The 13124-nt window shown below is 45.7% G+C and overlaps 4 protein-coding genes across 4 annotated transcripts; 3 read left to right on the top strand and 1 right to left on the bottom strand.

Annotated features, from left to right (window-relative positions):
• Positions 1–1151: 1151 nt before the first annotated feature.
• Positions 1152–3034, top strand: BDV27DRAFT_153245 (nucleoside phosphorylase domain-containing protein; the record flags this gene model as incomplete). Its single annotated transcript, XM_032071743.1, has 5 exons — positions 1152–1171; positions 1227–1582; positions 1741–2019; positions 2074–2664; positions 2742–3034. The coding sequence occupies 5 exons, from the start codon at positions 1152–1154 to the stop codon at positions 3032–3034; spliced, it is 1539 nt and encodes a 512-aa protein (XP_031932247.1).
• A 1411-nt stretch (positions 3035–4445) lies between these two features.
• On the top strand, positions 4446–5267 carry BDV27DRAFT_153244 (glutathione S-transferase; the record flags this gene model as incomplete). Its single annotated transcript, XM_032071742.1, has 1 exon — positions 4446–5267. The coding sequence occupies one exon, from the start codon at positions 4446–4448 to the stop codon at positions 5265–5267; it is 822 nt and encodes a 273-aa protein (XP_031932246.1).
• A 983-nt stretch (positions 5268–6250) lies between these two features.
• Positions 6251–7969, bottom strand: BDV27DRAFT_153243 (tyrosinase family protein; the record flags this gene model as incomplete). The annotated part of the gene is made up of 1 exon (XM_032071741.1): positions 6251–7969. One exon carries the CDS (start codon positions 7967–7969, stop codon positions 6251–6253), a length of 1719 nt encoding a protein of 572 aa, XP_031932245.1.
• A 3310-nt stretch (positions 7970–11279) lies between these two features.
• On the top strand, positions 11280–11870 carry BDV27DRAFT_153242 (uncharacterized protein; the record flags this gene model as incomplete). The annotated part of the gene is made up of 1 exon (XM_032071740.1): positions 11280–11870. One exon carries the CDS (start codon positions 11280–11282, stop codon positions 11868–11870), a length of 591 nt encoding a protein of 196 aa, XP_031932244.1.
• Between the last annotated feature and the right edge of the window lie 1254 nt (positions 11871–13124).

Genomic DNA, 13124 nt, shown 5'->3' with positions numbered 1-13124 from the left:
ATCCGCGGTACGACAAGTTGATACTGCATGATATCGGTTGTCTAATAGTTTTAGACTATGAATACAGAAAAGACTTATTTCATGGCACGACTGGGACAGAACAGAATATCGGCTAGTGCAGGACAGGATAGTCCCGTGCTGGTTCATGTAGCTCTTAGAATATATATTGTCTGTGGTTGGAGGCATGGGCAGAATAGAATAATGGATCAACTGAGGTCAGGGAACTAGTCATGAATAACCACTCCATATAAGGCATACTGAGTTATCTTCGGGTTATTCCTTTGGGCATGGGCTACGTCACAGCACAAGTGAACAAAACGCGTGTCAATGAGCAGCACTGTAGAAGATGCCAGCACAACATCTGGCACCAACCCAAATATAATACCCAATGTTCGACCGAGATGTATATTGCCTGCTTCAGTCCTCTTCCGCCTTTATGACCAATCAAAAATATAAGAAAGAAAAAAGAGAGAGACTCGAACTGCGCGACACGGATGATTGGGAGATCTGAACACGCCTTGGAAATCAGGCAGGCTTTCCGAGTCATATCCCATGAACTCTAAACTCAACCACGTTAATAATATATTGTCAGTGTATTATCCATTCGACTTCACTGGGAAATGTAAATATTTGCATTGGGCCGTGGCAGAGATCGATAACAGATTTTCAATTGACTCACCTGAAAGAAAGACCTGTAAGAAAGCATAGCAGAGTGTCTCGCTTAACAACATCGGGCAGTTAAACTGACGTGGCGATGCCTCTTCAGCTTTCTCGAATGGAGATCTGAACGCCTCTGGCCAGTAAGGCCAACACATCAAAAAGAATAGAGTGAGGCTGGCTGACAAGTTACCTCTGGCAACAGGATCGACTGCTTTGAACTGGAGTCGTCGAATCAATATAATGCTACCAGCATTTACTAGCAGGAAAGGTTTCAATGGCGGGGTCAGTAATCATTCAATGGATACCCGACATGAGGTTGATGTTGTTATTGGTTCGATACTCTAGCCCGCAGGTGATCGGCGTCGTGATTCACCTTTACAATAAAAACTGATAAATAGATGGCATGGGACCTATAAAACAACGATACTCTGATCATACTACTTTTTGGTTGTGTGTTCTTTCCAAGCTTTCTAAGTGTCAGAACTACGGCCATGACTAATGATGGGAAAAGGTGCAGTGGGTTAAATAATCGGGTGGATAATGATCATATGCTAACTAAAACACAGAAAGCTCACCCATAAAGATTACACGGTCGCCTGGGTGGTCGTCCTTCAGGTTGAATTGACGCCAGCCAGGAAGTTGCTAGACAAGGAGGATGAGCCTCTCCCACGGAGCAAGAAGGATGACAATAACTATGTCCTAGGTCAGAGCGGCGAGCATAATATAGTCATTACCAGGCCGTCTGTATATGGAACGAATGCCACAGCGCATGCAGTAGCCAATATGCTGCGCACATTCCCAAATGTACGATTTGGCTTACTGGTAGGGATTGGGGGAGGTGCTCCAAAGCCACCACGAAAGGATCCTAATAAGGACATTCGCCTTGGGGATGTTGTGGTATCTTTTCCAAGAGGTGGCCATGGTACGTGGACACATTCAAGCCCTTTGGTATTCACTTTGCTTTGCCTTACTTTTCTTTTCTTTCTTCTATATTTCTTTCTTCCATTTTCTATTTATTTGGAGTTCCGTTCATATGCTATTGAGCGCTGTCTCCTGAGATGCTGATACAACATCATAAAGGCGGCGTAATCCAATACGACATGGGAAGATGGGAAGGGGAATGTGATTTTCAAATTCAGTCCCATCTGAACAGGCCTCCTGGCATTCTGTTGAGCGCCATAACAGGGCTAGGATCCGAACATGACCTTGATAACGGCAGAATGAATGAGTATATCCGGAACGGCTGGTGGAAATCTGTAACATTCCCGGGTCGGGATGAAGATCGGCTTTTCAGATCAGACTACCGACATATACCTGGAGAAGATTGCGAAGCATGCGATCGCACAATGACAATAACCCGTGTTGAGCGATAAAGCAACGAACCTGTTGTGCATCAGGGTCTGATCGCCTCAGGAAATGCTCTGGAAAAGTCGCCACAGCATCGAGACAAGCTGCGTGACAGGTGGGATGTTGCCTGCTTCGAGATGGAGGCTGCTGGACTGATGAATGACTTTCCATGCCTGGTAATCCGAGGTATCAGCGACTATTCTGATAGCCACAAAAATGATGAATGGCAGCCATATGCTGCTCTGACAGCCGCTGCATACGCGAAGGATCTTCTGAGAGTCATTAAGGGCGAACAAGTTATAGCTGAGCCGCCAGCGACGGAGAGGCTAAATCGCCCCAAGCAAGATAGTGATTCTAGCTTATCTGCTCAAGATTTAGCACCCTTGGATAACAGATTGAATGCTCTCGAAGAGCGCGTCCAGGCTTTGGACTCGAAACTTGAGGGTATGGTGGACAAGCATAATAATTCTGGACAGGTGATAGAGCTCGAGTATCGGATCGAAGCACTTAGCACGAGGCTTGATATGATAAATAGTGAAGCAAACAGCACGCAACCGAAAATCAAGCAACTGAACGATCGTGTCTTAGAGTTGGAAAGGGGAATAGCGAAGCCGACTGGCAAGTTGCCGGGAGGGACGATGCACCCTATGGATCACAGTAAGGAGCACTTCTTCCCTTCTTCACACATATATGAGTATCCCATTCCGATATTGACAAGTCAACTACTTATTTAGGTCGCGTAGGTGTCAGTGAGTATGGGCTTGTGGGCCGCGTCGAGGCCGGGAGAGCTTCTGTAACCCGACAAAGAGGGGGAGGACCGACTCGAATCCGTTTTCAACAACGTTTTGATCACGTCCCACACGTTCAGATTACCCCTGAGCGAGGTGGTGGAAAGCATGAGAATTTTTTGTTATATCTCTACAATGACGGACGGCCCTGTGTTGATTGTGAGGGGTTCGATGTCGGCTGTTTTCTTCATGTTGAACACACCGTTACCTTCACATGGTTGGCCGTGGAGATCGTTTGAGCCTGTTAATGTCAATACTAGCTAACTATCATTGGAGATGGGAACTTTCGCCGTTTACATATTTCTAAGTTACCCCCCATATTGCGTCTGGAAACCAAATACAGCCGTGGGCGCGCGCGAGGACACCTACTTAGCTGCTGCTATCAACTAGGTATTTGAATGTCGTCCAGATTGAAGAGAAGGCGTTAATTCATTTAGACTAAGACATCATGTATTACTTTCTTAGGTTATATTATACAGTGAATGTTACTCCTCTGTGCATCTGAATTACGATTTTTGGAGGGTTTTCGCCACTGGTGCCATCAGTTCGACACCATTGTCAGCGAGATTGACGGGGATAAAACTGTGTGCTAGGCTGTTACCGTTATTAAATACAAGTCAAAGGCTGGGAAGGAGGTTTTGGTATGTGTAGGTATCTGTGAAAAGAGGAGAACGACTAGTTACAAGCTGGGCTGCAGTTGAGGGGGAGAGCCACCTTTTATGCCTATCTAGTCTTCTAATGTAATGCTAACATGACATTACACAGTTTCATCTGCTGTTGATATAACCATCCATATTTAGCAGGCATCCACGTCAAAGACACAAATCGCTGGATGTCAGTTACATCTTATGATTTGGCAGTGTTCGTGTACATCACACCATCGGGTGACATCGAGCGATCCCATTTGTGATGTGTTAGGTGTTCTCAGCTACGGCAACCGTAAGGGGCTTGGTTGCGACACGCGTTGCGATAAAGTTTGCGTGGACCGAGGATGGAGAATGCTCAGATCAATGAGAAACATTCGACGGCGTTGATCGGGGAAAAGTTAGATGAGGGAAACAAGTACCATGATTGCTCTCACGCAGCGACATCTCTGGTCCGGGAGCAGAATCGCCAAGGGATGTCAAGAACACTAAGGCCCCCAAGGCCACCTAAGGCTTCCTAGGGCTCATGTTGACAGACCCTAAACCACCTGGAATTAGATTGTGAGATTATACTCGCGTACGCAAGATTGTTCTTAGATACTTAGGAGAGAGCCACATCCCAAGACGATTCATGATATCATGATATTCTGTTCTTCTCAGTGCTACTGACCTCGACCACTGAATTTAAATTGTCTCCACTCATCTGGTTTGCAGATTGCTAAGGAGCACACCCCCTTCCCTGTTTGTCTAAGATCACCCCTAATTAAACAACTAGTATCTAGACATCTCTATATCCAGTTCCATTGCAGTATTTATGCCGATAACCATCGAAGGATGACGTGGCAAGACTACTGGTACTTATGCGCATCCCCCTCATCTTGCTTTTGGTTTCTTTCCTCCTTAGTGTTGGAGCACTCAGTCTAGTATATATTATATGTACGAGCGCGTGAAGCAGACAGCCTCTTTGCCGCTAGCAGCATCGCATTCTCGCATTCCATCTTTCAAAATGGTTGAATTTGGCCAGATATATGCTTTCTCGGGTAACCCCCGGGGTGCACGAGTGAGTGATTATTCCATCAATATCTTGGCTTCTAGCATCTCTGCTAAGCATTGGTTTTCTCAGGCGCAAGTGATCGCCGCCCTCGGAGGCCTAGATGTGCCCTTCACCCCAGGCTTCATTCCTCTCCACACTAACCGGACAGAGGAATTTAAGCAGAAGTTTCCCATGGGCAAGATTCCGACTCTCGAGGTGTTTGCTAAGGACGCTGAGGGAAACCCCATCAAAGACAAGGACGGCAACAACGTTGTCGAGTTCTCCCTCGTGGAGGGGCTCGCCCTCGCCACCTATCTCGCCACTAAGGGCAACAAGGCCTCTCAGCTCCTAGGCACGACAGATGAGGCGTCAGCCAAAATCATGGAGTGGGTATCCTTTGCGGAAACCGAGCTTACTATACCCTCGAGCGATCCCATCACGATGACTGCCCGCCCACTTCAGCGGTATAACGAGAAGTTATACCAAAATAAATGCAAGGCCATGGCTCAAGCTCTATATCGGCTGGAGCTAGAGCTCAAAAAGGGCAATCAATTTCTGGTCGGAGAGAAGATCACCATTGCCGATGTCTTTGTTGGGTCTTGCCTGCATTTCGGGGTGGCGATGCTAGTTGATGCCGAATGGCGTAAGCAGATACCGCATTGCATGCGCTACCTACAGGGCATTAGCGAAATAACTGAGTTCAAGAAGACCTTTGGGGACGTGACGATGGTGCAGGAACGGCCGGTGGTACCACCACCAGACCAACCCCTGCTAGACCCGAGTGCGAATGAATGAGGGAGATGACCAAGTTTATCGACACTTAAACGCTATTTGGTAGTGCATATTTAGGTGGACTATGAACTAAGATGAGGGTGTTATTGAATCCCCTTTGCTTTAACGTCACCCTAGTCTATTAGTACTATGTCTAGAGACTAAGAGACCAGAGCTATATTAGGGAGGAACCAAGATTAGCACCTTGTCAGGTCGCCTACTCAAGTTCAGTCAAACTTAGCTTTGTTGCGACGACGCTTTGCACCCAACAGAGCCACCGCAACAGTAAATATTATTGACAATAGTGTCCTGGATTCCTAGTAAGCCAGGCAAAATATAGATAACCTTTTTATAGGAGATCCGCCTTTGTTAATTAATCTCACTTGGATGGAATTTGTATTGTCTACACCTACGGGCGGTAATAGCCAATGAACAGCGCATAGAACGTTCGAAGGACTATCCTTGTTGTGCCGATCTTCATAGAAACCCTTGGCCCCCTTTTCGCCCTCTTCTTCTCACAGTGACTTGTATGTACCGAGCCATAGTAGCTCACCATTTGTTCCTCTATTAACTTCCTGCCGTCCTCTCCGATGAAGAATGAGGAATGGGCGGCCCAAATGGCCAAAGGCTAAGGACTACTCTGACCTCTTCCTTGCTCATGAGAGTGGCTGGCAACCTATGATACTGTCGATCGGCTGCTCGGACCCATGACACTATATGTCAATGACTGCCGTTGTGTCGCAGATCAATATGGATTGTATTAAAGTATTTCTGTAACAAAAGGGGGCTATTTCCAAAATGATCCTCTTCAGCCGACAGGTAATGCTATTCAAAAAGTGGTGTCTATTCAGTTGACTATTGCTGGTGTTATACATACCACCCAACGCAGGCAGTGGGCTGTGATAGCAAAACGAAGCCTTAACCACTAGACACACAGTCTGGGGCAAACAAGAAGGTAAATTGCGCGGAAATGAACCGTCTGATACTGAAGGCTGCCGAAGGCCTGCTCAACGCAAGGGTAAATCTACATCTTGGACAAGCTTCACAGCGCTTGGGTGAATATCCTGGAGATTTTCGGCGGCAGCATTGTGAACCATGTCCTGCAGATTAGCGGTAAAGTCCATCTGTCCATATGACTGAACCGCTCCGAGGTATGTGATCTTCTCACCATACTCCCCATCTTTGTTTTCTTCGCCCAGATAGTCCAGCATACCTCCGGTCAACGGGACCAGCAAGTCCACATCAAGCTTGTCACGGCAATTGTCGCAGTCTTCGACGTCCCAACGACTCAATACAGGCTCCCGTCCAATCTCAATCAACTCCATTTTACCAGGAGGTTGCGCAAACATACGGATCACGAAGGAACCTCGGTGTACCGCACGGTTAACGGTAATCTTCTTCACCTTCTTCACCTTATCATCGCCCTTCTCTGGACCCCTAATCGGGCTCGCAATAGGTTTGTGGGGAGATGCTAGATGATCGAGTGAGCCAGGTCCGTATTTGTATCCGCGGTCTCCCTCAATTTTCTCAATATTGACAAGGTCCTTAGATTTCCAATATGTTTGGTCAGGCTTCTTGAACGGCTGGAGATCAGTATCCATGTTTAACTTGGTCTTTGGAGGCATGCTTCCCACTCCTTCCTGAAGTACCGCTCCGCGATCATTGGGGTCTATCACTAGATTGGTGGTGGAGCCATGCCTTCGTTGCCATAGCCAGAAGACGTAATCCACGAAGCAGTGATGGAAGAAAAAGATCGGGTCAAAGCTGGCCGTCTCGTTATCACCCATATCCCCATTCGCGCCCGCGATTTCATTAGCGTTGTACACGCCTGGCTGGTAAAAACCACCAACAGCGAGATGCATCGCATTATGCGGGCTTTCAAGCGAGGTAGGGGGCGGATGCGTCTTGATCGGTGCATTCTTTTGTGATGTGACGTTGGAGAAAATGGTATAGGTAGAAGCATCGAGGCAGTAGTTATACCTTCCGAGCACAGAGGTCGTGTCAGCAATTTTAGTTTCTTTGATCCCATCACGCGTTATCTTAATATTTCCCTGGAGCCAACTCGAGACATTGCGGTTCAGTAGAATAGTGCACCAGTCATGGTGTGCAAAGTCTGAATTTTGGCTTCGCGTCGCCAATCTATCCCAGGCGTTGCCGACCAAGCCAGAGCGCGGGTATCGGACAGTTTGGTAGTCAAGTGGTTTACTGTACCGATGGGCAGCACCATCTACTTCATGCTTAAGCTCCTTTTGAAGCTTGTATGAGAAGAGAGGGTTGGGGATATCTTGATTGCCAAGCCTGAACTTCTCCCTGGTGAGAACCTCGGGAATCGGCATCGGCTTTTTGTTCTGGTCTAACTCACACTCATCCCAGAATGGAAGGGCAACATCCTCACAGCCGGGCACCGTGCGCATAGCATCCTCATAGCGCAGCAGATACATTCGGTGCCAAGTTGGGAACAAGACATTGGCGTGATGACAGTAGCCACCCCACCATTTGGGATCGGTCGTGCCCTGGCCTTGGAAGGGCTCACCGTGATAACCAGCCAGATTGAAGAACGAGTTTGCATCGCCGGGGGGCTTCTTTTGGAGCTCGTGAATGGCCTTCACAACTTTCTCGAGTGTCTCTACAGCATTCTGAGACTCGGTATTGAGAGCTTCGTCACTCTCTTTCGCTTTGTAGTAGAGATAGCTGAGACGGTTCAGGGACTGGCGCACACGAGTCATGACTGCAAAGGCGATGAGAAATGGAGAAGAATTGATAGGAAAGGCTGGTTGAATCTGACTGCTAAACAACTTGCTAAAGTGTTTATGCTTGGAGCCCTTCTCTCCATCTTGTCATCTTGGGTAGATGAAGACCTTTATAAGTTTGATCTCGGCTTGTATAATTAATCCATTATCATCGATAGGCGGCAGTGGGCAAACCAATTCTGCGTAACAGATACAAGGGAAATTGGCCTTGAAGACCCTCGTTATGCCCGACTTCCCAAGACACCGTATATTATGCAGGTAGTATCCTGTTTTTCTCGCATACACGAAAGGCAATAGCGTTCCCAGATGAACGGTCGCAGAGATCATCGCCATTCTACAACCAAACAGGAGCTATGGAAGCTAGCTCTAGTGGTGATTGGCCATTTACTTACATAATGGCAATGATATAACTAACTGTATGTAGAGGACGCATCGTTGGTAGGCCTGTCTGTTCAGCTTGTCGCATTCCTACGCCAGCGCATCACAGTACTGGAGATGTTGACTGCACCATTAAAATGGCTAGCACCACCTCCACAACAGAATCATTGCAGTTAGCTATCATTCAAAGTGAACTTCCTCTTTCGGACCCTTACATCCTTTGGCAGGGATGCAAAGCATTGGGCATCAGTACAGTAAAATGATGTACATATTTGCTTGATTCTGATACGCTATACAAGTATCCCGGTCCACTACATGCCAGCACATGCATGCCGAGCCTACATCGCCGTTGTGGCCAACCAGTAACCGCTGCTATTTTGTCAATCCAAGGCGTCATGAATAACAGTATGAGTACCTACTGAGAAAGGTCCCCTAGGTGTTGCAGCCCACATAAGCTTTAATTCCTCAGCCACTCCGTACTACAACCCATAATTGAACTTGTTTTATGTCGCGATATATGCATTAGTGTCCTCGTTCTATATGATACGGAACTTGTATGTAAGTCAAACCAAGTAATACAGCAGCATCGTAGTGTAAAAAAGAGCAAAGCCATCTATGGTCCACGTAGATGATTTTATCATATTAATCTCTGCTTCGAAGTGGAAACACTGCATGGTCCTCCTCCAGTTCCTGCTGGTTCCGATTGGATAATACTAAGCATGTATAGAACTACATAAGGGACTACGTGCGGGGTTAATACATCAGTAGTTACGTATTTCGTATATGCATGGTTTATTAAAGTTTGGACCATCACCTTTTCTTATGACATACACTATCCTCTCCTACTTTGTGTTGTTCAATGACTACTGCACCGATTGAGGTAGTATTGGCTATAAGCGGAATCAACCGACTTTGTTACTGATAGAAGGTAATACTGATCGTAGTGTGTCACTCCATCATGCCGGTTCTTACAGTGATGTGGCCAAGATACATTTCTACACTTCTATATTAGCCCTGAACCAGGAGGCTCAATTAGCTACTTCTATCAGCCTGTGAATTGATATACTAGGATCCTGGAAACCAAACCTAATAGTGATATGAGCAGTTCTCCAGTTTGTTGTGCAAACCACGTCAGCATAAAGCTTTAGCTACTCCATCAACTTACGATAGTCAGCGTGCTGTATTCGTGGCAAGGAACCCGAATAGGTAGCAGATATCAAGATTACAATGGAATAACGCCCATGCTAATTATAGACGGAGATTTAGAGATAGCTCTAGAAAAGTATAGCCAGATAATCTATCTTGACCGGGACATCCATAACTGCAGTTGGATGTTTTGCTGAAATAGACAAGGCGGGGGCCGAGTATGATGAGCGGGCTAAAGACATTCGCAACCTTTCACGACGGGGACTGCGCTTCCTAGGAGAGAAAAGGTACTAGCTCTTTGTCAGGTCGCATCCTCAAGTCCAGTCAGATTTAGCCAAGTGGCGACGCCGTTTTGCACACACCAGAGCCATCACAACTATAGATATTAGTATAGAAAGTAGTCAATCGTCCTCAGTGCTAAAAGGATCCTTAGTAAGTCAACCAGAAGCTGGATAACCTTCTTTATAGGAGACCCGCCTCTTAAAGTGAGGCTAGTAAAAGTCGGCTTCAAGGCCTGTTTGTATGGCCGATTGGACCAAGGTTGGCACCAACAGACTACAGAATGCGCATGCTACTGTATTCCCACTAAGCTTCAGTTACTTTCCGCTGCAGTGGCACAAGCTTGACCTGGAAAGCGTCAGCCTAGATAAAACACCCAATGTTCAGCAAGTCAGGATCTCAGGCAGCTAGAGCTAAACCTCAAACTTCCGTGATAGAACTTCGAAGATAAGTTTGCACATACACACCAAAGCTATGGTTGATGCAATGGGGTTCCTCTCATCATACGCTGTGATATTATTATGGTCTTGCACAAAATAATCCATATTTTATTGACTGTCTGCATCGCTCCATTAAGATATCCAGCAACCAATAAAAGCTGATAGACACTGTGCACTTAGGTGGGTCTATTAGTGGATTTCATATTATCCAATTGACTTCTACACGGAGGGTACTATGGAACATCATTTAATGCTTTGTGAACACTGTTCACCATTCTCTTGAACACTTTTTGCCCGTCTAATAAATATTTGCAATTATTCTGTTGAATATCTCTTGTCAACAACGGTCAACGGCTCCGAGAAACTACATCCACAGGTAGCTTTAGAATAGCGTGCTACAGCGCCACAGATAGTAGAACAATTAGTACTGTACAGAGAATACTGACTACCTCTTCAGAGTACACAGAGGTTGCTCACTGGTTCCTACAAAGTATTGGCCTGTGGTCTCAAAGGTTATTTTCTCTCTCTCTCTTTTTTTTTTTTTTTTTTAAACGGTTAAACACAACACTCCAACTGCCCCTGGTGGATACTTTTAACTATTTTATTAAATGCTGTTCACTTCACTAGTACAATTATTAAATAATTCATTATTCTAGTAAACATTTTCTGCTGACCACTTCTTGAACCACCCTGTTGAACACTTTTTGATCATTCTCATGAACATCTTTTGAACATCCTGTTGAATACCTTAGAATACCGTTAGATAATTTTTCTCCCAATCACAAAATAATCACACCCTTTATTATATCTACAGCCTCGACGGAAGCTACAGTAAAAAATGCCTCTCATCTCTCCTCTGAGTCTTGACTCTTGCCATTCCCAGATACATTCTTTTGCCTTCTCCAGAAGAATAATTATCTAGGTATACAATATCGCCCGCCTAAGAGCGATATGGCAAATTACCTCTACTTGTTGTTCCCCTTTTACTTTCCAATTTTTACTTGTCCCATAATATGGCCCAGTTTCAGACCCAGCCCGCTGCCATGCAGCAAGGACGACAAAGCCTTGTTAATGGCCAGCCCAGTATGGCTGCGCAGCTTCCATTTCATGGAAACAACCCAATGCCACAGGCTGGGAACGTTGCCCCATCCAGACAGGTAGTCAACTCTTTCAACGTCATGGGAGCACAACAACACGGACCTAGTACGATGGCCCAGCAGCAAGCTGGGAGTGTTACCCCATACAGGCTGCCACCCAATTCAACCAGCGTCACCGGGCCACAACAGCAAGCACCTGCTATGATGGCCCCGCCGCAGGGTGGGATTTCCGCGTCATATGGCCAGCCAGTCAATTTAATCCACCCCATAGGACCACAATATCAAGCACCTGGTATGGTGGTCCAGACGCAAGCGCCGATCGCAGGCCCGCATCAGGCTTGGAACAATTGCCAACCACCTCAAGCACCACAGCTCTCCCCACAACAACATGCCAAGATGGCGCAGATCAAGGAAGAAAGAATGAAATTCAAACAGGAGCTGATGGAAGATGTCCGCAAGGATATGGCAAACGTCCGTCAGGAGATGCAGCAATTTAAACAACAAGCTGAAAAGAGAATGCTCCACAATGTTCAATAGCAACTCAGTCTATTGTGCCAATTGGTAGAGAAAAGTCAGATCCCCGGGCTGCTGGCCAGGATCAAAGAGCTAGAAGGGTAGGCAACATATGAGACGAGATTACTCAATGAGGTGAATTATTATTAATTTATTTTATTTTATTTTAATTTATTTATTTATTTTTTTTTTTTTTGGCTATAAGGGTCTGTCAAAAGAAGAGAGCGAACTGGGGTTGAATTAGATGTCCCGGGTCCTTGATGCCAAGCATGGCATCCTTGGATCTCTAACTTTTGGGTTGATCAACCAATGAGAACCTAGATCTTCTCGCTGAGCAAGATGTAGCCATGTGAGAGTCAGAGGAGTAACTCTCTCACTTCTTATGACTTCGCAAAAGTCTCCATCATCAGTATCTCCTAACTTGTATCCAATGTAATCAGTCCAGTTGATGTCAATTGCTTCATCCACTAATATCTTTGTCATTCATGAAAGCGCTTGCCCATCCATCATCTGGTCTGAATTCCAGTAGTAAACAAAGTTTGGCGAGATTGATGTGCCCATCACACAGTGTTGCTGAACTCAATGGGATGTTTGCAATTAATGCTGGGTGCTCTGATTGGCCTAAAGGTCTCACCGTCTTCAGGCGGGCAGGAGATAACATACATTACCGTTTTCGGGAGAGTATGTCCTTGGTAGTCACGTGCCATTTCTAATATACTGTAGGGAGAATGCTGGGTCAAAGTTTCCAACACCCCATTACTTGCAAAGTTGTATAAAAATTCGTATTGGCGACCGTGGTGGCTGGCAACTAACGGGGTTTTACAATGTGAGCCTTAGAGAATGATAGAAACATCTTTTGCTTCTAGATCAGCGGCATTCCGCATTCGGAACTCGGGATACCGACTATAGCAATCCGAGGAGGGTTTGCAAAAGTATCATCAAGGGTTGACACCATTTAGATACTCGAAATTGGAACAGAAATCAAGTCAAAAGAATATTGATATCTTTGTAAAAGAGTACTTTCAAGATATAAATAAGAGGGCCAGACTTTTACTACGTGTGCCTGATAAGTTGGCATGTTACTAATGTATATACATTGTTGTACTCGCGCTTTCCTCTCGAAAATGATACTAGTATTTACAAGTAAGAACTTGAACGCATGATGCTCGAACTGGCTACTACTGAAGCAAGTAGAAGATTTAGTAGTTTACTGTCTGCTAATCAAAAGTGAGCAATCCAATAACAAGTCACAGATCGTTAGCTTAGTATTTGCAGCGG

The sequence above is a fragment of the Aspergillus caelatus genome, assembly GCF_009193585.1.
Source record: "Aspergillus caelatus strain CBS 763.97 unplaced genomic scaffold BDV27scaffold_14, whole genome shotgun sequence".
NCBI lineage: Eukaryota > Fungi > Ascomycota > Eurotiomycetes > Eurotiales > Aspergillaceae > Aspergillus > Aspergillus caelatus.
The sequence above is the reverse complement of the archived record's forward strand: the minus strand, read 5'-3'. Positions and strand labels throughout refer to the sequence as shown.